At 38.5% G+C, this 26781-nt stretch overlaps 1 protein-coding gene and 1 long non-coding RNA gene across 7 annotated transcripts in view; one reads left to right on the top strand and one right to left on the bottom strand.

Annotated features, from left to right (window-relative positions):
- Positions 1 to 76: 76 nt before the first annotated feature.
- LOC148214789 (uncharacterized) lies at positions 77 to 10403 on the top strand. Of its 3 annotated transcripts, XR_015797490.1 has the most exons (5): positions 77 to 671; positions 2276 to 2351; positions 2516 to 2602; positions 5366 to 5451; positions 7074 to 7190. It is a non-coding gene; the product is annotated as an uncharacterized LOC148214789 (long non-coding RNA). The 3 variants fall into 3 exon arrangements; XR_015797492.1 differs by lacking the exons at positions 5366 to 5451; positions 7074 to 7190 and adding an exon at positions 9860 to 10403; XR_015797491.1 differs by lacking the exon at positions 5366 to 5451 and having other exon boundaries at positions 7074 to 7212.
- Positions 2621 to 26781, bottom strand: part of MYO5C (myosin VC) — a 47270-nt gene continuing 23109 nt past the window's right edge. Inside the window, exons 19-41 of one of the 4 annotated variants that reach the window (XM_088148526.1) lie at positions 26485 to 26696; positions 26112 to 26277; positions 24556 to 24702; positions 23330 to 23494; positions 23072 to 23165; positions 22348 to 22411; positions 21366 to 21546; positions 20664 to 20757; positions 19910 to 19973; positions 19720 to 19800; positions 16589 to 16769; positions 16170 to 16263; positions 15149 to 15212; positions 14426 to 14588; positions 13855 to 13942; positions 12607 to 12705; positions 11285 to 11439; positions 10398 to 10487; positions 8851 to 9001; positions 7080 to 7362; positions 6157 to 6331; positions 5243 to 5323; positions 2621 to 4984 (exon numbers count right to left, since the gene is read on the bottom strand). In XM_088148526.1, coding sequence (XP_088004652.1) covers positions 4832 to 4984; positions 5243 to 5323; positions 6157 to 6331; positions 7080 to 7362; positions 8851 to 9001; positions 10398 to 10487; positions 11285 to 11439; positions 12607 to 12705; positions 13855 to 13942; positions 14426 to 14588; positions 15149 to 15212; positions 16170 to 16263; positions 16589 to 16769; positions 19720 to 19800; positions 19910 to 19973; positions 20664 to 20757; positions 21366 to 21546; positions 22348 to 22411; positions 23072 to 23165; positions 23330 to 23494; positions 24556 to 24702; positions 26112 to 26277; positions 26485 to 26696 — 3045 coding nt within the window. In that variant the 3' untranslated portion in view covers positions 2621 to 4831. Of the gene's footprint in view, positions 4985 to 5242; positions 5324 to 6156; positions 6332 to 7079; positions 7363 to 8850; positions 9002 to 10397; positions 10488 to 11284; positions 11440 to 12329; positions 12392 to 12606; positions 12706 to 13854; positions 13943 to 14425; positions 14589 to 15148; positions 15213 to 16169; positions 16264 to 16588; positions 16770 to 19719; positions 19801 to 19909; positions 19974 to 20663; positions 20758 to 21365; positions 21547 to 22347; positions 22412 to 23071; positions 23166 to 23329; positions 23495 to 24555; positions 24703 to 26111; positions 26278 to 26484; positions 26697 to 26781 lie in introns of those variants that run through there. The other 3 variants (XM_088148527.1, XM_088148528.1, XM_088148529.1) reach the window with 3 other exon arrangements.

Here is a 26781-nt window from a genome sequence, read left to right as displayed (position 1 = left end):
CCCAGAATTCCCCAGCCAGCCATGCTGGCTGGGGAATTCTGGGAATTGACGTCCACCCATCTTAAAGTCGCCAAGGTTGAGAAACACTGCTCTAAAGCAATTCTCCAGATGTGGAGGACAAGACGACATCATGCCTCGCTGGTTAGCCAGGGTGATGAGAATTGTAGCCCAATTAGTGGAGGGGATAAGAGCAAAAGAACCAATGCATCTGGAGCTTGGTTCCCACGATCATGCTGAGTGGGCAGTGATGGGAATTTAGTCCAATGCAACTGAATGGGAAGGGTTGGGGAAGTGTGGTCCAGATCGGGGGAGAGAGATTCAGGTCCTCTCACTGATGAGCTTCCTTGGTTGTCAAAACATATCTGACACGTTCTGGGTTACCCCAATGCGCTGAATCTCAAACTAGCTATTAGGACTGGGTTCACACCATGTGCGAAGCCACAAAACAAAAAATTAACTGAGGTTAAGGCTACCCAAATGTAGCACATTGTGAGAATACAGCCTTTGGATCGTAACAGACCCAGTGACCCAGGACTTCTCATGCCTCACCCAAGGGTTGGGAGGATTTTATTTTTGAAAGGAGGATTTTTGAAAGGAAGATTTTTAAAATGCATCAGGAGAAACAAATAGCATGGGATGAAATCCAAGTTGGTATCTACAAAGACCCACAGGTAATCTGTGACTGGGTTCAGAGATTTTCAGCTCCGCTGTATCAGGGCCTTTGAATCATATTGTGGAATTTATGGAGCTATTTTACAACCTGACCACCCTTGTATCCATGCCTATCAATTCAGGATTATGTATCTTGCACTGGAGAAGCACATTCTGGTCACTGATTCCATAACAATTATGGAAGCTCGCCCAACTACCTCAGAATTTATAGCAGTTCCCTCCTGGATTGATTTCGCTCCATTTTTGTCTCCTGAGACATCCAAAACAGAAGGGCCCCACATCAGATCCAGCTTATTCCCCAGAAAAAGCCTTCAAACAGTTGCAGGCCATACCAGTTTCACGCACAGCGAGCAGCAGCTGCGTTTCTCCAATTTGCAGTATACTTGCTGGAGAACTTTCTCTTTGGAGCAATTGTCACACGGCCCAAAAATATTGACCGCGAAGGTCTGGTCGCACATCTTTGCAGGGAGCTGAGAGAGAGAAGAACGCAAAATGGGTGGCGGTGAGAGGAATGGTTTTCTTCATGACTTAAAAAAAAAATTAAATAATAGATACGCAACAGGAAGTTGTTTGATTAGAGAAAAGACAATAATTACATTTATTAGTGACTGGAAACCCCTTATGGAGTTTTTCCTGAGAAAAAGAAAAAAATGAACTTGTGATTTACGGGTTGGATGATTAGAAAGGGTAGACTATGGAAAGAAGGAAATGAGGTTGTAACCTTAGAAGGAGAGGGTAAAATATAAATGTACGTGTAACTGCTGTTAAGGAGATGGGAAGCCATTCTTTGTAACGTTTCCTTTTTTTCTCTCTTTCTTTCTTTGCACTTTTTTTCACTTATTTCTTTTCTTTACTTTCGTTACTTTTTTCTTCCAAACTTTGTATGGGTTTCATTCTTTTCAAAATTTCTTTGAATATAGAATATTCGGCTTTTTAACTAAATGAATGTGTTATTTATATTTTTAACTGTTTTTGAGGTTTTATTTTAACTGTGAGCCACCCAGAGTCACCCTCTGGGGGAGAGGGGCGGCATATACATTTGATAAATAAAATAAATAAAATAAATAAAAAAATATTCAAAGCAACAGGAAGCAGGGCAAACTGTTCTGTTCGCACACAAAACTTGGACCCTAGCCATCTGCTGATGCCCAAAAAGGGCTGAAGAGCACAACAGACTAATAGCAGGGCAAATGAAAGTGAGCCGACTATTTTATTTATCAAATTTATAGAGCTGCCCATCTCACAAATGTGATTCTGGGCTGTGTACAATAACAGAACAATTAAAAATAAAATGTTAAAAAACCCATTAAACAATTAAAACATAAATGTAACTAAAACCATTTACTAAGCACAAAGACATCTGCCTCTGAGCAAAACAATATTTATGAAAACATTGGTTTGATCTGTAGGCAATACAAGAACTTGGTTCACTTGCTCTTATTGCAACCATTTTAAAATTCTTGTACTGCGTGTAACATTCTTGGAAAGGCCTGCTTGAGCAGGGTACCAAACCAAACTGAAAACAAAACAGATTTTATATTCTATAGTTAATTTATGTTTGTAATGAAACACAGTAAGGGTATTTCTTACCTTTTTTCACCAGAGCAAACCCCTTGAAGCGTCAGGAAGGCAACAGGCTAATCAGTGAGCTATTTAAAATGCCGGAGAAAGAACTTAAGGTGAGTTAATCTACTTAGAGGGAATTACCAACAACCCTCCACTGTAGAGAAGCACCTCACGTGGTTGGTTTAAGTTCCAGAAACTTGTTTGAAACAGTTAAAGAAAATTCTAGGAAATGAATCATTAAATGTGGCTGGAACATGCTCCTTTCTTTGGCTTTCAGGTTTCAAATTCTGAACCTCTGCAATGCCCAACATCCTTCATCACTGGCTATGTGGGAGGTTCTCCATTCCTCCTCTAGCCAACATGGGTGAGTGCGATTTCTAACTTAGAAAGAGGCTGTTCCCATGCCGTTATCTGATGACCTATATGGTGGATGCACCTTTTCCCCTGAAATCCTCCTCCAGATAAACCTCCAAGGTTTAAAGAAAACTTCTGAGAAAACGAGAGAAGAACAAACGAATTCTTCTCTCTCGCATTAAGGTACATATTTTACCAGGAGTGATAACGCCATTAGTCCATGTAGAGAGGTTTGTAAGTTTAGGCATGAAGAGGAGGCTAGGAGTGGAAACCTCTCTGCTGTTGCTCCACCTTCAAAGGATTGGGTTTTTTGAATGATGAGAGTTGCAACAGATGGCCCACTGAGCCAGTTTTGGATGATCTAGAAAAGTTAATCAGGAGGCAGGGTGCTTAGTATCTGGATAGGAGACCACCAGGATGATGGACGGGGAAGCTGAAGGTAGCAATCAGATCCATATTGCTGCCATGACGACAACAGAGATATCTCTATGAAGCCACCAAAGGTTAACTTGAGAGTCACCAAGAGACAGCTTACCTAGATTTTACTTAAAGGATGGAAGAACCAAGCATACTCAAAATAAGATCGTTTGTTGCAAGTCCTAGTAAATGTGTGCTTGTGTGTGACATTAAATTCTTGCAGACAGAAGTGAACACCTCTTTTTTTTATGTACACTTCTTCCCTACACATATATACCGCACTGCAGCATTACACTGCTGTCATTTGATTACATAATAATGACAAAATATTATTTTTATGGTTGATGCCTACATAATGCTCCTTCGGAAAATCAGATTTCCTTTCTGGCCAAATAAGAATTGTCTTATCATTTTCATTAAAAATAACATTTAAAAAACAAATGCCAAGATTTTATTAACTGTCACACAGTTTGTTCGTTCTTTGCTTACAAAGAGATTCTGCTAAAGGAAACAAAACCTACTTTCCAGCTGAATTTGTAGATCAACAATTGCTAAATTGATATCTAGTTGCCTTTAAATTTACAACATCAAATCAAAAGCAAGGAATCATAAAATTCTTAGGCCAATTCTGGAAAACATAAAAATCAAAGTTGAGCCATAATTTCTCAAAATAACTTATTTCTTTCTAAAAGAACTTCCTGAAAGTTTTTCCCACCCCCTAGAAAAAAGGCGTGTCTTTGCCAAACTGATGGAATGGAATTATGAAGGCCAGGCTCAGGGAGATAAACATTTTCTTAGTTCCCCAGAACAGCGTGGGAGGAACAAGAGGATGAGGCTGGCACCTCCCTGAGGAATTCACACTGTTGTGGCTGGATGACTTTGGGAGCTGGGGTTTTAGTCTGGGAAGATTCTTGCTAGAGGTTGTAGCTAATAAACATAGCTGGACTGAATTGGCATTGTCTCTTGAAGTTCCTTGGGCTAGGCCTGACACAAACCTTCTATAGAGTAACCCTTCTTTTGTGGTTTCTAACCCTAACCCTAACTCATCCTGTATATGTGTGAGCATAATGTAATATAGAATAAATGAGTGGAAAAATGATGTAAAGAGAAAAAAGCTGTAATGGAAGCTTTGTGTGGGTCACATGGAACCCCCTATTTTACAACATGGGCCTTTTTTATATATGAGAGATTCTTTGCAAACTTGTGAGGTATTAGCCTATCTGCGTGGCAATGATTTGACATGTTATCTAGTGGAACACTGTCATTTCATCTGTTGCATCATCTATCATTATACACACACCACACACACACAAAAGATCCAACACAACTACTTTCTTAGACCATATATTTACAATGATGCCATTCTACAAACAGAATTTCAAATACCATAGGGTTAAAAGAAGCTCTTCATTAGTCCTTCATTACAGAAAAGGTTTAGCATCTGAAGGGATCACCAACCAGGACTGTGGTTTGAAGTACGTCTAGATTTAAATCTGAGCATCTATAGATTAAAATCAGGTCCATGATACAATATGGAGGAATCTAGATCAGTGCTTCTCAAACTTGGCAACTTTAAGATGTGTGGACGTCAACTCCCAGAATTCGCCAGCCAGCCAGAATTTGCCAAGTTTGAGAAACACTGATCTACAGGGAGGAAAACAAAATATGCAGTATTCCATTTCTCACATTCTGAAGTCCATATTTCTCCCCCAGAAGTAATGCCCACTTTACGAAGCTTTAGAGTTAGTGTGGAAGCCATAACTGAACAGTACATATCTGCTCTTTGGGAAAGAGTGGATTTATAATCCGTTAGTTATTGTAGCTATATTCTAGTGAGAAAGCCAAGTTTGAAACTGCTGGGGATTTCTATCATTTCCAGAGGATGTGGTGAAGGTGTAAAAGGAAATGTTACTTGAAAGAGGTGTTTTGTATCAAGCATCAATTGTGTGGAATTCTGTCTATTGTTCAGCATCGCCTGAAATTAGAATAAAGAGAAGGTTAACAATTGCCCGGGTGCATATATGTGTATAAGCAGTTATCAGGGGGTATATTCTCCTACAGAAAGCCATCTATTACATTACAGCTCGTTTTAATTTATCTATTCCCTTGATTTATATGCTACTTTTCCAACAGAAGAGCTCTCAAGATGTTTGGCACTTAAAAATAAATTCAAAATTCAAAAAATATGAGGGGAAAAATAGGGTATTACAAGTAATACAATTAAGAACCATACCTGGACTTTACGAACAAAGGATGGAGCTATTCTTTTCTCAAAATCATCAATGGGAGTGTAGGAATTGAGGATTTTTACTATCTGTAGAGAGGATTAAAACAAATTATGACTTGCAATCTGCAGTCTGAAAGGGAAGTAAAACTGCACTTGAGGCCAAGGAGAAGAGAGCCGGCGGGAGAGGCTGATGGTGGGAAGAATACAGAATACAGGTAGTCCTTGTTTAATGTCCACTCGTTCAGTGACTAAGTTATTGAGATAGGGAAGAGTGGGTGTGCTTTGGACCCCTTTGATTAAACAGTGTCATTTACTGGGACCTAGGAAGTGTGCCTTCTTGGCTGCGGCCCCTGCCTCTGAAGCAGCACCCCCTCCCCCAAGATTCATACTGTATGGTTCCCATCACTGAAAACTTGACTGTTCTCCTGGGGGGGAGGGGGCTTGTAGGATGTTTCCTTTCTTATAGAGAGTTGAATGCCTATGGCAGTGTTGTCCAAACTTGACCACTTTAAGATGAGTGGACTTCAACTCCTAGAATTCCCCAGCCAGCCATGTTTGGACAACACTGGCCTATGGAGTTGGGCAACCTCTAAATTATATAAATAAATAAGGAAAACATACTGATGTACATCAACTGAAGGAAGAACTGCATTCTCAATGTATATCAGATTCCAAATGAACTCAGCAGTCTGATCCGCACACTACAATCAGACAAAGTATGTTTTTTGGGGTTTTGGCTTAGCGTATGGCTTAAACTCCCCCACCATGGTTTGTAAACCAGTTTATGGCTCAGCACGCTATACGGACTAGCCTAGTTGTGCCTCTTGCAACAAACCTAGCTTAGCACAAGGTAAGAAATGACTCTGTACGCAACCAAGAAAGTTGCTTTAACCCTTCAGATCCTGGAAGGAATTCGATACCTGCACAGCCGAGAGGGTTGTGCAGCATTCCGAGATCTCTTTGGCGTCTTCCTCTGTGATCTTTTTGACCTGAAGGAGCCAAGCGGCTTGTGAAAGAGGCTCTAAAGTCTCCTTTGCAGAACTGCTTTGCAGGTTCTTCTCCTTCAGCCATTCTTCTAGGTAGCTGATGTTGCACCTGAGAGGAATGAGAAAATTGCCATTTTATTTAAAACATCCTTTTGGAGGCCTGGGGTATCTGAGCTGCAATGCTTTGGACCGCCACCAGAGGGCGGCAAAGGGATCCAAAACCGCTGACATGTTGCTGCCCCCTAGTGTTTGTGCAGATTTCTCAGCCCAGATAGGGTAGGGCAATCCTCTTGTTTAAAAGCCATGAACACAGGAGCTGCTTCAAATGTATACCTCCTAAATGAAGTGGCCGCAAAGCAACACACTATTGACCACAGACTCAGAATGGGCTTCAAGGGGAAAACATTAAACAGGAAAACTGCTGTTCATGTCATTCATTTGTGTATAGAATGACTGGGTTCATACAATACCCTTCATTTGTGTATTTGCATGTTACATGAACGCAGCCAACGCTGTTTACAAATCCTAGCATGAGGCTTAGCATGGCTTCTAAACTTGTTGTGTGTACTTTTTTCAATAATCTGCAGTTGAGCATGTTGTATGAACACAATCACTGGGTTTAACCTCTAAAGACCTGCATCATCTGGGTCTAGGTTATCTTAAGAATCGTTCTGGTTTTTTGTGTTGAGTTTCATGTCATATCCAATAAACCCTGGTTAGCGTAGCCAGTGGCCCTGCTAGTCATGTTCTTATGGATATTATAGCTTAACATATGCAGAAGATTTCTTTCCCCACCTTAAATCGAAATGCAGAGTCCTAGATTCCTAATGATTTTTTCCCCCAAAATACAGGTTTACCTTATTTGCATTCCTTTTCTGCAAGAGCACATATCCTTGCGGAGGAAGAGACTATTAAGGGTAACTGCTCCAATCAGGAAGAAAAGCTGCCTCACTGTCTGCTTTAAAAGCTCTGGGTCTAAGCCATTCTGACACATGGTAGTGTAAAAATAGCTGAGCTGTTGCAAGATGGAGGTCATAGTGTAAGCATCTGTGTCATCTATGCTAGAAGAACGCTTGCGAAATCCGGTTGGTTTTAAGCCAGAAATCCCCTGGAGACTTTCATATTCCAGCATTCCTGGCACTGCAGAAGATAACAGGAAGCGAGCAAAAAATGTAAAAATAAGGGTTTCATTTGACTCTGGAAACCAGTTGTGATTTGAAATCTGCTACACGTGCTTTAAATATCAGTTTCCTTATTCTGATTACACTGAAAGAGGAGGATGCTTCCTTGGGAACTGCGTTTTTAGCATCCTGTCATCAGTGTAGCTTTTGATGCTAAAAATGGAGATACAGGCAGCTTTTGAAATTGATAGGGTCTCCATTCACCCTAACATATGCAATCTTTTGACTAGTAAATAAATTATTCAAAATGGGAGGACTGGGTTCAAATTCATGGATGCAAATTTCAGTTAATGACCGACATATACATTTTCTAAGTACTCTAGACTTAGTACTTGGATAAGAAACTTGTTCTTGAGAACAAGGTTCCTATCCAAAGCTGCTGCTGTTGATTTTGGCTCAGCATGATTTATGTGCCCAACTGTCATGGTCTATAGGTGAGCACTGTCTATGAACCATGCTGGTCTGTTCTTCAGGCAGTGTGGTGCAGTGGTTAAGGTGTAAGACTGGCAAGATTCCAGCTCAAGTCCTTCCTCAACCACGGAAGTTCCCTGAGTGACTTTGCACCAGGCATTCTCAGCCCACTTAAGTTCACAAGGTGGTGAATTGAACAGAAGGTAGAATCTAAATCTAACAAACAAAATCTAAATGAATAGTTAAAATGATAAATCAAGCAAAGACTTTTCCTCATTCCTACTAACACTAGACAGCCTGTCATTCAGCTACTATGATGTATGGCTAGTTATTGCTCCAGTTAGTTATTGTTGGCTGGGATCTACGTTCGCTCCAAGTGGATTTCTCTTAGTATTCTTTGCAAGGGAAGAAAGGTCTACCACATTTGGCAGGAGGAAGTGGGCCAGAGACACCCAGAAAAACGTTTCTGTGACTGCTAAAATATTCTGGTTATCGTTACTATCATAGATCTGAGAACAGGGGATACATTCTTGTCGGTGTCTGGTACAAACCCTGATAATGTGTATAACCTTACTTGCAGACACCCATGATTGCAACTGTTTCATTTCATTGTTCACGTTTCCCTTCACTTAGACAGTACATGGACCTTCCGTATTGATCTCAAGTTCCATCAATGATTCAATAGCTTAAACTGTTAAGGTCACAGATAGCCACCATTTCAGCTTTTCAGAACAATAGCACAATTTTGTGGATGTTAACCTAGAAAAAAGTCTCATGGGATTTTAATCCCAGGGCAATGAGTAGAAGATCATAGTTTAAAACTCAGCATACATAACACTCACAAGGAAACAAAGAAGGAACTATAATTCGCTCAAGAAGTTTGTAGTCACACATACATTTGAATTGTTTCAGAATGGCCTTCCCCAATCTGACATACTCTACATTGGACTTGTAACTCTCAAATTTCCCAGTAGGGTTTCAAATAAGGAGAGGCTTTATGAAATACGTTATTTCTAACCTTTATCTATCTCCTTACCTATCATTGGCTGAATATTGTTCTCCATTACAATGATAAATTGATGATATATACGAATAGCCAGATCGCTAAGAACCTGCCTGTATTCAGACAGATCAAAGTGTATCAGATTGTTCTTATTTTGTTGTGGTGTGTTATGCTTCATGAATTCCTGAAAGTCAATTGCATCATTATCAACATATGGCAATTAAGATCACAAATAAACTATAGGTTTTACACAATTATACTTTTATCAGACTAGTACTAACGTGTGCACATCCTCAGAAAAGCACAGAGCTTTTAATACGGCTTAGCCAAAAATATCCATGTGCATATTTTTCCTCTAGTACAGTCGAATATAAGCAAACTACAAAGCTAGCCATTCAATTCTATTTTATTGGAAAATATTAGGGACTGGTTTTTGTTTTGTTCTTCTGTAGAATTCTTAAATTAAGTGCATTCTGCTGAACATCGTGCAATGAGTGGTTGATGAATTCAAGAATTACAGTAGGTTATTTCTAAGACATTTCCCAATACCTAGCAACAGCTAAAAGGGGGGTGGGGGAAAGAGGATGGATACAACTATAGGTTAGAATTACGCTTCTTACTTTTCAGAGAAATAAAGCAAAGCCAGAATTTCTGTATATGGGACTGCAGAGACTAATTGAATTATTAAACAGAATTAATATCAACCAAGGATGTAAGAATTAAGTAAAAGAAATGTAAAGTCATTTTTAATATAAATAGGTAGCTCCCATATTTTCTTGTTAAATTAAAACAAAGAAGTAAATCAAACAGCAATTAAAAACTTGTTGGTTGTGCTACTAGTGATCAGCTAACATCCACCAAGGTGAATTACTCAGTAACTATCTTGGTTTTGTTACTATTTCCTTTACAGACTTTAAAGGGAATGGATTCAGAAGGATATGGATTAAAAGGATAAGTTTAAAACAGATGATACTTCTCAGACTTATCACTGTGAAATATAACCCAATATTCAATGCATTTAAGGCCTTTTCTTCCCTTGCAGTTTAAACTGGTGTCACTGGGTCCTGGCAATCCAAATTCTTCCCTTGCATTTGATGATGACGGTCTCATCTCCAATCCACAACTGAGATGGTCTTAAATCATTCCCATCCCTGAAAACAATTGGTTTGTCCTGCTTACACTGACAACTTCCTATTACAGTTAGAAGCACAGAAATCACAGCACAGAACTCATCCTCTCTTTGGAGGGGCAAGGCCAGGTGATCTCTTGTATGGTGCGATCAGAGATGTATCCTGAACCTATAGGAAGGTATGGCCCTGCCCCCTTCCCTCAGCTCATTAACTGGCAGGAAATATCACCCATGCCAGAGACTGACATTAATCAAGTACCAGCTTGAAAATCTTGGCACCCAGTTTATAGGGACAAGGCACTTGGCTAGCCAAGTGCTATGAACACAGGATGGTGACCACAAATGTGGACTACCTAACTTATGGAGGCGGTTCTTTTTAGCCAACCAACAAAGGCAGTAGGATATATGAAACCATTAGTGAGGACAGGCCCTAGGATGAAGTTAATCTTACCTCTTCCCCACTGTACTGTTTCAAACAGTTAAGAAAATGACATGTATTGGAAAGCCAGAAAGATAACATCTCAAAGTCTTCAGCATGTTCCTAAATAATGAGATATTTTTCTTTAATGGTATATTTTATATGTATATATCTATACACATAAATAGCTTACATGATTCATTCAATTAAGGAGATCTAATGGATCAGTTCTCTCACGGCAGAAAACTAAATTGTGATTTGATGGGTTTTGGTTTAGCATAGTGTTATACAAGCCACTGTGATGTGAAAGATGGTAGGGAGGCTGGGGAAGGAATGGAAAGGAGAGAAGACCCAATCAGTCAAGAGATAGAAGGCAAGTCCATTGGTAGCTTATCTCATAAATGGCAACTCAGCCCAGGTGGCAAGGAATCTTGCTGGCTGGGGAATTCTGGGAGTTGAAGTCCACATGTCTTCAAGTGGCCAAGGTTGAGAAACCCTGTACTAGACCAACCATTGGAGGATTTGTGTTTTGAAAATATCCCCATAGATTTGCCATACCATCCATTTGAAAAGAAAGTTGTACTCAAGGGATCCTCCCTTTTAGACTTCAGAAAAAAACTGAAGACCTGGTTCTGCCATTACGCATGGGTGGGGATGGGAATAGTCAGTTTTGGGGTTGGCTGGTTCCCTAGTCTTACCTTTGACCGATATTATCTGGTCACAGGCTGAAATAATATCACCATCTCTTGGATTTTATTGTATTTAATAACTGTATTTTATATTTGTATTATTTATGTTTTTAAATTGCTTTTAAATTGTTTTGTTGTGAACCGCCCAGAGTCCCTCCTTGTGGGGGAGTTGGGCGGTGATATAAATTTGACATATAAATAAATAAATAAATAAATAAATAAAATCCTTACCTTAATGACTTGTTTTATGCCATTGATTGCCATGTTCATAAAGGATTTTAGCATGCTGTCATCATTCAGATAATCTGCATATCTTATGCACATAAAGAGGATATGGGCTGGCAGGCCAGGAATCATATTAACTACTACTCCACGGGGTTTCAGATCTGCAGGAATTCAAGAATTAAATTTATTATTTAATGGACACTAAAGTAGGGTTTTTTTTAGTTTTTTAGATTCTTTTAAGGAAAAGGCCATCTTCAGTTAGATTGTCTGGAATTCTACAATACAGAAGATGTACAAAGCAACCAGAAAGAAGGAGAATAGTTCTAGGTATTCACTTTTTGAATGGGGTCACTTTGTACTTTCTGCTCATTGACAACTCCCATCAGGCAGAACCGTTTTTGGACAATCACACTGTATAGAACAAAACTGCCTACAGCTAAATAGGTAGCCCCAAATATTATTAAAAAAAACTTTTCAGAAGGCACAACATTGCTTGAAGTGCTTTGGAATTGTATCACCAAAGCAGTACTAATACTAGAGAGGAAGACTCAGGATATGAGTAGAGTAAATATGTTTGGAAAAGCACAGGTAAATACAATATCTGTACTATTAGAAAAGGATGGAAACAATATATGAGGAACAGAGGTGCCTGCGGATGAATAACACCTGCACAGAAAGAAAGGAGAAGAAAGATGTAGAGCAAACATGCTATGGTATCACCGTGCCATTGGTGTTGGGGAAACAATAAATGGAAGATGTGGTTTCAATTAACTACATAATTGATACAGGTTCTACACTGGAAAGATAGAGAAGGGTACAGTACATAATATGGTTGTCTTTGAGATGAATTTGGAAAAGCTGTGCCACCCACCCAGATATTGTTGAACTACCAGCATCTTCATCATTAGACAGAGCGATTAAGGCTGCTCAAACTTGTAAGTTCACAACAAGGTCTCCAACCTTTGTGAACACCGTTCAGGAAAGAATGAATGGAGGGAAAAGGTCTCAGTAACAATTTGATTACAAAGAGTGTTTCTCAGATGCGACTTACAGTAATGGTAGATCAGAGAAGGATAGGGAAATTCAGGATTCTGGAGTCTTCCAAGGGTTTAGCTTGAAAAATTAACAGTTTAGAGAAGTTACAGAAAAGACAAAGACAGGAGAACCAACCCCCCTACACAAATATAAGACTCCTTTAGGAGGACAGACCACAAGAAAGAAAGAGAAAACTCTAAGTACTGATCACAGCCCAAAGTCTTTAGTAACATTAACTTGTTTGGTGTTGTCTATGACTACTTTCACTGAAATTCAAAATGTTACTGACGTACCAAGGATCAGATTTTGAACAATCTTTGCTTCATCCTCCTTTCTGTACTGCAACATTCCCATGTATTCTCTCAGCACAGAAGACAGGGATTCTTCATTGACTGTTCAGTATCAAAATATAGTTACTTCCAGAAAAGAACTCCACTAGTATCACAACATTGAATTTTAAGATACAAAGCATTATGTGTGAAAAATTCATTCACACACGACTCCTTTGCCACAAGGCTCCAAAACAATGATGGTTCCCTTCATTCTTAACCCTGTGAGCCCTACTTTTAGGCATATGCTACAGTATCAGAATTATTCCGATTATCAAAATAGAGAAGCTATGCTACCATTTTTCAGCAAGTGTGGTCAGAGGTGGCTCTGGAGGCCTCAAAAGAGATATCTTACTTGCCGCACTCTGTTTTAAATTTTGAAACACGAGTTTCTGCAAAAACAATGGAGATTATACTGCAGTATTTTACAGAGATGCTGTTTGGTGGTCACCACAAAGATGCAGACACAGAACACTGCGCTCAAAACTAGGGTTGGAACTTCTGCTTATATATAAACTCTGTAGGAACTCTAGTTTAAAAGGTAAGTGCAACATGTGGGGCTATTACGCTAAGGATATTTTTGTTAGCAGAGGAATTAGGCAAGGATATCTCTTGGAGCCATACTGTTCAATCTGTATATTAATCCTCTTGTGGCCAAGATTAATAATCTAGTTCACCATCCCCCCAAACTGAATGACAGACACTTTGCAGTCCTCCTATATATGGATGGTGCTGTGCTGCTATCCCAGACACCAATTGGTCTAAAGCAAGCTTTACATCCTTTATCTGCCTACTGTAGTACAGAAGCACTCAAAATTAATTATGGAAAAAACTAAGGCATCTGTATTTGCTAAGCATCCTAAAATTCATGTTGAATTTGTTTGAATTGAATAAGCACCCAATCAAACAAGTCAACATCTTTAAGTATTTAGGGACTGTGTTTCATGCTATTGATTAATGCAGAGCACACATGGAGTATGTTGCCCACAATGCACAGAAGTCAACCACAGCCTGGCAGTCCTTTTATTACACTAGAGATGCATTATTCATAACTGCTGGTGGAAGGTCTCATGCAGAAGACAATGCAGAAAAAGGAGTCTAAAAGCAATGGAGGTCCCCAGATGGACCATAATTTTGGCCTTATTTTCCACATAGTTCCCAATGTATCATGCTTTCCAACAGTTTTAAAACATATACATTAAATGTTCTCACCTGTTTCAATTGACTTTCTAAGGGTCCTGATCTGATCCTGAAGCTTCTTTATTAATCTGTCCTTCTTATCTAGCTCTTCTTCTAGATCCTAGGATGTCAATGGAGTTGAGGAAGAAAAATGCCATTAAAAAGTCCTTCCTTCCTTCCTTCCTTCCTTCCTTCCTTCCTTCCTTCCTTCCTTCCTTCCTTCCTTCCTTCCTTCCTTCCTTCCATCCATCCATCCATCCATCCATCCATCCATCTCAGTTACAGGAATGGAATCACCCAACTGCATCCTTACCTAACGGACAACATTTGGGTTCACTATTGACCAATAGCAAGCATGTTAGAAAGCCACCACCTTTCTGACATGGAGTACCAACAGAGTAGAGGCTGAATTTGCAAACCTTCATCTCAGGTCGATAGGTATTTCATCAATTAAATCCTTTTTTTCAAAGAAAGTAGTTAATGTAAGCAAATGTATGAGCAATCATCTCCTATCTAATTGCAGTTAAAGGAGAAGAATAGTGAGACTTGCTTATCTTTTAGTAGTTTATAATAAATTATTTCTAAGAATCTGGATCTTCCTTACTGTATTTTCCAAGGTAAGATACATCACATCCTGCCATATTTTACTTCCAGTCCCATTTGCTCTTTCAGGCTGTTTCTCCAGATGATCATTGTCCCCCTGGAATTCTAGAAACGTGGGTATCATCTTTCCCTTAGTATACATTTCCTTTCGAAGTGGCAGGGCTCTAAAAAGCATAAAATACATTTTAACATTTTTTTTCCTGTGCACAAAACTAATCTTGCTAAGTCTTATCCCAGGGTCAGGAAAAAACAAAAAACAACCCTCCTGGCCTCCTTTATTTAAAGAGGGGGTTGTTCTGCAGATATCAACAAGGAAAGCTTTCCACAATATTAAGCTATACAAGATCACTTTCTAAGCAGCTATTAAATGAAACCTTTCGGTTGCAAAACATAGAAAGCCTTTCTGAAATAAGTGGTAATTTCTTACAAGTTGCCAACAAAACTACTCATTTTAGATCTTCCTTTCCCTTCAATCTGATTGTGTTTGCACAACATAAGTGAGCACAAACTAGCCACCCATATTTTAGACTACCAAGTTATACAAACTCAGCCCCATATAAGCCAGTTTAAGGTTCAGAATATTGTGTGAACCCAGAACATATAATTAATAGAGTAAACTGTGGCTAAGTTAATCATGGATAAGCCTGTTATGAAACTACTGCTTCTAAAGTTCAATGCCCAGATAAATCTAGTTTATCATTTTTTCAGATTTAAACCTGCTTACTGTTTTTGTGTTCCCTCTTCATCTGGGTTTTGATGTGACCAATCTTTCATGCCTTCCAATTTCTCTTCAACAATAAAGATGAGAGTTTTAATCAGTGAACTCACATTAGAATTTAATACCTTTAATGTGATAACAGTAATCATATTTTTACATGCTAGAATATTTAAAGAGAGGCTGGATGGGATATAGGAAGAATATGAAGCAATATAGGAAAACAAAGGAGTGAAAGAAGAGAAAAAAACTAGGCATTTGCAAAGTTCATCAAATAGGCCATCCAGATACATAGTATGAATGATACAGCAAGATTTGCAATATATAATATGACCTCACATTTAAAAAGAGAAAACAATTTCATAGAACATGAATAATTAAGACTTTATAAAGTACAGCCTATCATCCATCATTGGCTGTTACTAGGCAACAGTTTATGGATGGGAGAGTTTTAAAGCCTAATAAAACATGAAGATTATATAGAACTAAAAATCTTCCAATAATAGCCCTCTTTTTTTAATGATAGGCAAAATGAGAAACAAACCCCACTTAAGGAACCTGGAGTCTCTCTCCTGAAATACCTTTGCCTTCCTGGAAGATAGTATTCTAAGAAAAAATTCTAATGTATTTAATTAATTTATTCTAATTAATTAATATATTTAAGTTATTCTACAGTTATGCTATTTTGTTCAGGTGTACAATTTATCCTGGAAAAAGTTTTTTCCAGACCAGTTCCATCCAACAGGAGCATGGGTGTCTGCAGTAGAGGGAAGGGGGAGGCAGGAATAATGTCCCACACAAACATGACATCACTGCACAAATGACATGCATTACATAATCCAGGGCAACTCTGTGATGACATCATGACATGCAGGATACCATTCTGGCTTCCATCAGATGAGCATGCCGAAAACTAAAACGGTGACTGAGCCTATGCACTTCACTCAACCATATTCCTATCTCACCAGAGTAGAATATCCATGGCAAAAGAATGAGTGTTTGCAGAAGTTCTCCCCATTGTTCAAATTACCATCATTCTTTGCACGTTCATCTTGAAGACGATTCTCAAGATCCAACTTCTGTTTCTGAAGTTCAGAAACTTGCAGCTTAAGACTGGGCATCATCTTCAACAAAAAAGGAATGGGGGTGGGGAAGAGTCCAATAACTATGTCATTCAACAGCTCTATTTTTATTATTATAATAATCATAATAAAAATATTTCTTTCCCCAGTAATTTTTATTCACTTTTTTTTGAACCGTTCAACGAGATCTCACACAATCAAGCCAGCAGTCTGGGAACTGATAGTTAAAAACAGGCATCATGCTTGCATGCAAGAACTGCAGGCCAATTTGTAGTAGCTACAACTGGGTTTGCTAACTGCTTACCTGTTTCTATTTGGAAGCCATTTGGTTCTAGAAGATATTTCTAAGTTCTATAATAGTCCTCACCATATTTTCTGAGGTTAGCCTGGCAACTTGGAGACGGATACTTTCATTAGTATCATTTTCTTCTCTGAAGAGTTTCTGTAAGTGGGTGATTTCTTGACCAAAATGGTTTACTTTAGAATTCAGATCTTCTATCTCCCTTTCATAGTTCTCTTTCTGATCCTGGAAATGTCTTTCCAAAACTCTGCAGGAGGAACAAAAATAAAGTACTGTACAAGAAACAGGATAGCAGAATGAATACAATGCGTATCTCTGCCAAGAGCAAAAGCAATCCAGAAAAAATTCTTTGGCACCGATTTGTGAAAAATTGACTTGTTAACAAGGATAGAACTTTTTAGTTTAGATAGAAATTCTGGCTAATTGTAATTCTGACATGATTCTTATTATACCTTTGCTAATTACTGAATACTGACTTGACATTAATAATGGTTTTGATCACTTTTATACACAGCACTAATGTAATGTTACTTCAACATTTTTACTCAGTTTTATATAGCTTGTAAATCTCTTTTCCCCCTTCTTTTTGTGTTTCTTGCTTCTTTGCTTTTTCTCTGGGCAGTGCTTTCAACTATCTATTAAATAAAAGGAACATTTTTTTAAAAAAAAAATCATCCTATACAAGCATTCACTTCTACAGTATGTGTGCAGAAGAATAGATCACTTCCTTCATCAGCCATCCTCAGTTTGGTGCATCCAGAAACACTAAGCTGGCAACTTTCAAGGTAACTTGAAATACTAGAAGATGCAGTTTCATTAATTCTTGGTAGTATCAGGCCAAGAAATTTGGATTAAAACAGTAGGAATCTGAATTATACTATAAACATGTTGAGGAACCTCTACATCTGGAAGTACGGAGACCTACGGAAGTTTGAAGTCCCAACTTTCCTTACCACTGGTTATTCTAACTAGAGCTGGTGAGAGTTGAAATCAACAACATCTGGAGGGACATAGGTTCCCCACCCTGATATACAGCTAGGACAGAAAAGTTATATTGAAACATAAAGTTGGAAGGAGCTATTCAGGCCATACAGCTGAACCTCCTGTCAGGGCAAAAATCCAAATTAAGGCATCCATGACTGATGGCTCTATAGCATCTCCTCGAGCATCTCCAAAGAACAGGAGCCCACCAACTCTCTGGATAATTGGTATTGGTTTAAAAGACAAGTTTAAATGACTAAAGTTGCTTTAGACATTATTAGGGTGGTTTCCCAGAAAAGTTCTTCATCTAATGGAATGTACTTTTCTTTGTTTACTTGCATGAGAGTCAATTGGTCAAGGAGAGTTTAAGATTTAGCCCGTGACATCAAACCCTTAGTATCTGCAGACCAAATACCCAGTATTAAAAAAGAAGAAAGTTGAGATAGAGTAGATTTAAACCATGTCAAAGGTAAGCTGCTGAAATAAAAGCTCTTAAATTAAGCCTTGTAGTAAACAAATCCACAGAACAGAACTACTGACCTGCATTTTTGACAGTCAAGACACTGCTTTTTCTTTCCCATAATGTCTGAGATTGACTTATGCTGAGTCAGCTTGTGGATATCTACCCCAATGCTATCTAACCAGATTGGGTGTATCTCCCCAAAGATCTAAAAGTATCCAAGACTTAGTTTTATGAATCTAAATATACAACAAAGTAATCTAAGGCTTAGTTCTAGGAGTTTTCAATTGATGAATTGATTTCTGCTGCTGTTCTCGTAAACAGAGCGCAAACTACCAATGTTTTAGCCAAAAGAAGGAGAAACACAGTTTCTGCTCAGTGTCTACTGTCAAAAGCCACTGAAAGTCAAGATTGACAATTCACATTGACCACATATTTGGATTCCAAGCCAAAAAATCAGGAAGAGTCTGGTAGCATCTTTTCTGACCAAGACATTTTATTAAAAAGCATAAGCTTTTGTGAGCTGAAGCTCACTTCATCAGATGCATAGAGTGGCTAGATTGATGGGGGATTTGAATTGGGATGAGGTGGGGAGGCAGCGAAGGGAAAGGAAGAGTTGGTTATGCAGGTTACACGATTACAAGTCCCCTATCAATTAACAATTGTTATATGTTAAAAAACAATTGCAATATGTTAAACACTATCACAGGCCCTGACAAGTACACACACAAGAGTAGAGGTACTTAAACATGTTGTTCCTCTAACACAGTGTTTTTCAAACTTGGCAACTTTAAGATGTGTGGACTTCAACTCCCCAGCCCCAGCCTGGGAGTTGATGTCCACACACCCTAAAGTTGTCAAGTGTGAAAAACACTGCTCTAACATGATATATGCCATTATCTGCCAGCAATGCCTCTCTGGATTCTACCTAGGACAACAGGACAAACTCTGCACACCATAAACCTTTCCAAGCTGGTAGCCCTTTAAAGCAGGGTCAGGCAATTTTCTTTTTATGGGATAAATAGAGAATGACTCTTTTTTCCTTGCTGCTGCTACAATAAAACTCTTTTACACACAAGCTGTCTCCACATGAAAGCAAAATTGTTCTGGTTTTCCTCAGGATGATCTCACCCAAAGCATTTGGAAAACTACTTTCCAGAGATCATTGAGCCAATGATGGTTCCAATCAGAGGGTAAAGAACAGGAGCAACATAGAGCAAAACCTCAATTTGATGGCCCTCCATTTACTGGAATTCAACGCAGTAGACAAAACGAACCTCCAGACATCTCTCAAAAATAATGGCTTAAGTCCACTGTATGCAAAGTAAATTGAATGATCCACTTAAATTTACATAGTTAGTCAATTATGTCCTTACACAGATTACATAAAATGACATAAATTGATGTGAATGATTTCAATTTGGATTTAAAAGATACTTGGGATAAACGGAAATCCCTTCTGTTAAATCAAAACTTTACTATACAAGCAGAGTTATCGCTTCCAGTTATGACAGAGGACTGAAAATCCTGCCTCTCCCTATCTTTTGCTCCTTTGTCATCCCTATACTAAGGGAGACATCAATTTTAAACACGAAGAGCGTTCCCCCACTCTACTAAAGTTCATAAGTTACTGCTGCAGAGCAATATATATCATCATCTGACAGCTTCATGATACCTGAGGTAACCGTTGTGCTTCCATTATTCCTACCAATATGTGACTCAAGGCTGTATCTAAACAAATGAGAACATAGCTCACCGTGTGGCTTTTTTCAGGCCTTCATAAGCAAACCAGAGTTCACCATCTTCATTTAAATGTTCCAAGTCTTCAGCAGACAATCTGTTTATAAGGCAGAAAGGGGGTGGGGGTGGGCAAAGGAAGCATGTGATTTGTGAAGCAAAATTGGAAACTACTGCATTCAGGAAAGCCAGCAAAGGTACATCAATACCTGTTCCTCACGTCTGTGAAGTCATAGCTTTCTAAGAGTTGCTTCGTAATGTCGGACATCTTCTCTAAACGAGAAAAAAAGAAAAGTTACATGCATGTTGGGTTTCCACTTTGACCACACAGTCTTAATGACTGCATTTCCTGATTTGCTTGCAATTGGTTGTTTTGATTCACCAATCAAGTTTCACTTGACAGCTACAGGTCAGCTTTGCCTAGTTTGTGGCCTTCCAGATAACTTGGAATTGCATTTCTGGACTTCCATTACCATTACCTTGCATGCTGGCTGGGGGATTCTGGGAGTTGAAGTCCACACATGTTAAAATGGCCACGGTTGAGAAACACTGACCTAAGGAATTGTGGGAATTGGAATCCCAACATGTGAAGAAGGGGCCACCTTGGGAAAAGCTGCTGTAGCTAATAACGCCTATGGTCTTCATGCTAGGCCATGAACTTTTCCACTTTGTCCTTCACAAAGCGGTCACATTGAAAGGGTTGAATATCCCACCAATGCAGTATATTTAGTCAGAAAGCAGCCTTGAGAAATGCTCATTCTGAGTTTTTGCCAGTTAATTCTCCCAATTTGAACTCCTTCATTTCCCCCTTTTTGTGCAAAATACCTCTGTGTTTCTAGGGTCATTGTGTAAATGTACACAGATGAGTTCAAGATGGAAGGGGACATAATTATAGCACTTGGAATGTGAAATCCACTCACCAGCACATTTTAATTATGGGAATGAGTGATGTTTTCAAATTACCTCTCATTTCACGCTTCTGGTATTGTAGTTGCTTCTCCGCATCCAGTTTTTGAATCTGAAGGAAGTCTATTTCTTTTCGCAATTCAGAGATTGTCTAAGTACATTAAACATTTATTGAATGAGATACAAATAATGAGGAAAAAGATGCTACAATAGCAGATCAAAGCACACTTGTTCTTCCCATAAATGTATTTTGAATTAAAGTGGAAGACAGAATGATGATCTTTAGTATGAAATATTTTGAGAGAGTTCAAAAATTTCATGCCTGTCAGTGATACAGGTTCCTTGTCATTTCCTAATCTTAGAATCGAATGATCTTATCTGTTGTTACTTTAACATTAAAGAAATGTTTAATGCAGTGGTCCAGATATTGACATTACATCTTTTGTTGACTATTCAACAGCCAGAATGTGTGTCTCCTGCCTCTAGGCTGGTGACAAATCCCGACCACTAAAGGATTTCTTTCCTTCCCCACTTGAATCCCCATTCAATCCCAAACAAGAGATGAGAGCCAATAATTTGGAATTATTTTTAAGTTTCATGATTAATTGGGCTTAGGCAGGAAGACCTTTTAGTGTAGGCAATGACTGGTGAAAATAAGAATGAAATACATTAACAACATGCAGCATACGAAACTGGGATTTTGTATAATGTAAGAAACAATCCAAAATTAATATGCATGTGTTTCATTTGTTATCCTACCTTTATTTGGTTTGTAAGTTCCTCTATTTCTGTTTTTAAGCCATCTTGAGTTTGTTGCATTGACTGAACCTGATTTTGCAGCTGGATGTTTTCCTCTTTTAGAAATATTATTTCTGCACTGAGTGACTCTATCTTTTTTTCATAATCTTGTTTCTGGCTCTGGAAATTTTTCTCAAGTATTCTACAAAGATTCAGAAGAACATCCTCATCTCTCTAGAAACACAATTCTATAAATCTAAGATGCAAGTAAATTACAGATGTGTAACCTCTCTCTTGTATATGTGCTTGTGGAATGTAACGACAATATGAAAAATATCTGAAAATATGATATTTTAAAAAAGGAGATAAAAGAATAGAAACAATAAACTAGCAGCATTACACATATACATTTCACTCCTTTTTTCCAGCACCCATATTTTAAGTGGAAGATATGTATGCTAATGACTTTTAAAAAAAAGAAAGAAAAAGAAACACCCTCCCTGAATGACAGGAATCATGTGAAAATCCATGGAGCTGTCTTATTCCAACATTATGAGATTGCAGAGGCATAAAGCTCATGTCATTATTATTAAGATGTGGGTAAATAGTCTATCCACATGATTAGGAGGTCATTCTAAAAGTCACAAAAGTTGTGTTGTTATTGCTCCCCCTGGGGATCTGGAACTGTAATGGCAGGCCTCATTAAATACTTTTAATTTCTAAATTTATTTTTGTACACAGGGTTGTGAAAAAAACACATATAACACAGCCCAAAGTATTCTTAGCAAACTTTCCCACTGCATGCAATGGAGGGACTCATGCTAACGTTTTCAGGATTCTTAGCAACTGAGGATGTATACGGTCTACTTACAAATCCTACTTAAATTAATACCTCCTGCTAGAAACATCTTCACTCCTTTTAAAAACATTCACTTTCTTTGTAGAAGAGAAAATCAAAATTGTAAGAAAATGGCAATTTGAAATGAGAAGTTAAATTCCGTACATTCGCTGCCTCTCCTCTCTTTGAACGTCAGAGAATAGCTGCTTTGTCAAATTATCCATTTTATCTGAAGGAAGATAATGTTTACATTAAAAAAACTTTTAGGTAGAATAAAATAATTAAAATCAAGCCAGCTGTAATTTGAAAAGACTAACAAACAAAGCTTAGAAAGTTTGATTTTATGTGAAGTAATTTTACATAGCAGTCTACGATTGGGAGAGACATTATACAAGTTTTAAAAAGCCAAATCTGTATTTACTGTAAAGTGAATTTAATGTTAAAGCATTAAAGATATTGCTTTCCAGTTATACTGAACTTAAAACTCATATATCTTCCAACCATCAGGGCCAAAGGCATTTTGTTTTGACAGATTAAAGGCCAAGATAACATAAACTTTTTTAAGCACTGTTATAAAAAAATTTGTACTGTGAATGTCTTCTGAACTCTTGTTGCTTTATTACTGGCTACTATCTTTTTAGGATAATGAACCATGGTTTGTCTTAATCATGATTTGTAAGCCCTAAGTCTTAATTCACATAATATATATGTGAATTATGAACTATAAACCAGAGTTTACAAGGCAAAATGATAGGATTCACTCAACACATGATGCCAAAACTGTGTTTGTGTACAATAATCTGGTTTGTAAATTCTGGTTTATATTATGAAGCTAGTATGAAAAGATCCAAGTAACAACTGTAATTCCCAGAATAATAGTAGGTCACACCTTTCATTTCCTCTGTTTTCTCTTGAAGTTCTTTTTCCAACTTCTTCTTCTGTTCTTGTAGCCCTGAGTTGTGGTTTTCAAGTTCTGAGACCCTCTACAAGGAGAAGGTAAAGCAAGAAAAAAAAATCTGTTAAAACTCATATTTTTTAGAGCACCATTTATTTTCTATATACGGATGGCTGAATCACACTGCTTGCAATCTGAACTTTTTTTGCTGGCTAACCTCTTTATTTTGTTATAAATCTTCTTACGCCTCACCTGTTCATAGCCAATCCTGTACTTCTTTTCATTTTCTTCAGATACTTTTCTCTGCACAGCTAATTTTTCAAGATCCTGTTGAAGTTTCTGAATTGTCTCTATATCACTGGAGTGATTTGAAGCAAGGATGGTCAGCCTTTCCAACAAAGCATGATTTTCTTTATTCTAAAATCAGGATAAAGTAAACATTAGGGAAGATAATAAAAATACACTGATCTGTTATTTTATAAAGCAATTGACTAAATTGCCCCTTTTAATTGCCAAGAGACCTATCCAAAAGGAAAGCTGGCGTGCCTGCCCAGATTAAAATACCCATATCTAGACATATTTATGCAACCTTAGGCATGGAGATTGACTGAAGCATGGATATTCTCCATCAGAACCACCATCTGAGTCTATAAGCATGGGCGTCCACAGAGGGAGGAAGGAAAAGCAACTCCATATGATGTGAATTGCAACATGGTGCCATGTTGCACATGATGTCACCATGGATTGTACCAACTGTACACAGTTTGGAATTTTGACCTGTAACACTTACACTGCTTGTGAACGGTTGGCATAAATTTCAACTGACACATTGGGTATTAAAATATTTGTGTCCTCCCATCATTCAAGCTAAGAAGCCTTGGACACATTCTTAAAATCAAATAATAAACCTAAAAATCCCTCCCCAGAACATCATGCCAATAAATAAGCTAGCATTTGAATTATCGAACACTTGGGCAAACACAATTATTTCCATTTGGTACTGGAAATAATAACAGTAATGATGTTGGCTGGCAACATATATATCTGTCAGGAAGGTATCTGTCAAGGAGGAGACCAACACCAAAAATTGGACCCTATTGTCCAGGTGCCAAAACCAAACTTCAGAATACAGTTCCAAGGAGCACAAAAGTGTATTATTGAACAATATATATTTAACTGTAAGGACTCTTGTGACACCGAACATATTCATTATCATATATTAATTATCCATGAAACTTTACATAATGATAACTGTGATAGGCTCGAAGATGCTACAATATTCTGCTATTTTTCCTGCAAATGACCAACATGGCTATACCTCTGGAATATATATGGATGATTGACTCTAAAGAACTCAACTTTCTTTACACAGAAGTTACTAATTCTTGCTCAGTTAGCCATTACTTCATGTTCTGAAACTTGTCACTTGCATAAAAATTATAGACAATTCAAAGCACAACTTGATACTTCCAAGCTACCTGCTCTTCCAGCTTTTTCTGCAGTCGCTGGACCCTGTATGAAAGCTGGATGTTCAGGACAAAACGGCGAATGTTCTGGAATCGGCGTCTTGCAAGCCACGCTCGTGCGTATTTCTGGAGAATTAAAGCTTTCTGTTCTTCAAGCATCTTTATAAGAAAATTGAGAGCATGCCTCATCATATAATAACCATCTGTTCAGGGAACAGTTTACTAATTTGCTTAAATAGTAAATTATGTTCATCTGCAAAGACTGTAACAAAGGTAATAAGTAATGTAGCCAGTATGTAAAATACACAGTATACACAGCTTACAACTGCAATGGTTAGTCTTAACAGCAGTCAATGAGAAATGAGCAGTACACTCATACATTCTTACCTATCACTTCCTCATCTACAATTCATATAACACATGTTCTGATTCCACTTAATCAGAGGCTGCTGATCAGAATGATAAACCCTCCTCTTACAGCTTCAGTCTACAGACTTCTGCCCCTAGTTTTGAAAAGGATCAGCTTTTTCTATCTCCAGCAGAAGGAGGTGCTGGAGTAAGCTGACTCATTAGGTGACCAAGAACAATGTCTCACTCGTGGATGCGGATTCTCGCTGAGATGAGAAGATGATCTGTATACAGAATGTCGGAGTTCTGCCAGCTGGAGAAACTACATTCACAACAACAGGCATCTCGTATATGAATGATGTGGTATACAACTATCTCTGTCTAGAAGGATAGGAGCTAAATCTAGAAGATTTCTATGTTACTTTAAGGCTTTAAAAAAATCTTTGTCCACGAATCCATGAATCATACATAGTTAAAGGAGCAAGAGAAATCTCTCCCAAATTCTGAGTCATACTGATGGTCAACAACTGGGTTTTCAATATATAATTGGAAGGGGGTGCCATCCTGTTCTTCACCAGTGCTAATGGAATTCTGATTCTACAGCCAACCAATTTCAAAGAACATATTAAGAAATCCAGCACCATTCTGGTTTCTTCTAAAGCCTGAAGGATGCTGACAGCCCTCTAGGTAGACCAGACCAAGAAATCAATTCCAGCGGAAGGCTAAAACTACATTTATTGAGACTGGCTATAATAACAGAATCTTGCAAGTCTGATTGTGCTATACCGTCCCTCCTCCTTATGCTCTGGTGGATTAAGGAAATGTCTGCCTGTGTCAGTTCCAGATGTTATCTTGTTGTTCTGGACTTAAAACATGTTTCAGCCCCTTTTGCTGAGGCAACGGATCCTGCACATCTCCATCAAGGTCATCTCCCTTACTCTTTACGGGTGCTTCACTTTACAAGGAATTTGAGGGAAGCCCCTTCAAAGTTCCTCTTCACTTAGCAACAGGGGAATGGATTGGTCAGGGTAGATTGAGAGACCCCTCTTCAACTTCTCCCTGAGGCAGATGCCATCTTGCCTCTGCAGGATGCTTCCCTGCATTGAGGCGTTGCAACATGCTGCCATGAAGTGAAGCCCCCTCATCCAGAGGGACCTACATTCATAAATATGAAACATCGATTATGGGTCCTTGGTGATCTCTGTTTCAATGACTTGTACCTTTCTGTATTTCTTCCTTGCTAGAAATCCCCGGGCAAAGGCTTGGATTGTCAAAGCAGCCACACGGATGAGTTGGCAAAGTCTACGTACTAAGTATCCTCGGCTGTATTTCTGGATAACTATGGCAGCCCAGGTTTCCTTTAGGGCCCTGGCAGTTACAGCTTTCCTGGAGAAAAAGGAAGACCTTTAGTAGTGAAACTCTTTCTTGAAGTCACCTTCTCAAGAAGGTGCTTTCTACCCAACCATTTGCCTTTACAACTAGGGTATATCTCATGGATATATCCAATCACTGGCTTATTTTGATACAAACATGACAGCTGGGAAGCTGCCCATTAACAACTGGGGGACCAGCACAATTGTTCCTTGTAAATACCGTACAGTCCTCTGTCCTCGGAAGTATTGTTGTATGATGACCGCTGCTTGTCTAATGCGGAGGAATTTCTTCCTCTGAAGCCAGCCTCGGATATTCTTCTGAACCATAATGCATGCTTGCCTCAGTCGATCTGACCGCACCTTCTCCAAATAAGCAACCTGCCCCGCTCTGAAAAAAATCTTTGTCCTGCCAGATTGATACTGGCTTGGATCCTGGGAGAGGAGAGGAGAGGAGAGGAGAGGAGAGGAGAGGAGAGGAGAGGAGAGGAGAGGAGAGGAGAGGAGAGGAGAGGAGAGG

This window comes from Python bivittatus, unplaced genomic scaffold (genome assembly GCF_059951505.1).
Source record: "Python bivittatus isolate LINGU-HERP-01145 unplaced genomic scaffold, Pbiv_v1 ctg000530_np1212, whole genome shotgun sequence".
Classification (NCBI taxonomy): domain Eukaryota; kingdom Metazoa; phylum Chordata; class Lepidosauria; order Squamata; family Pythonidae; genus Python; species Python bivittatus.
This window is presented reverse-complemented; position numbering and strand designations above follow the sequence as displayed.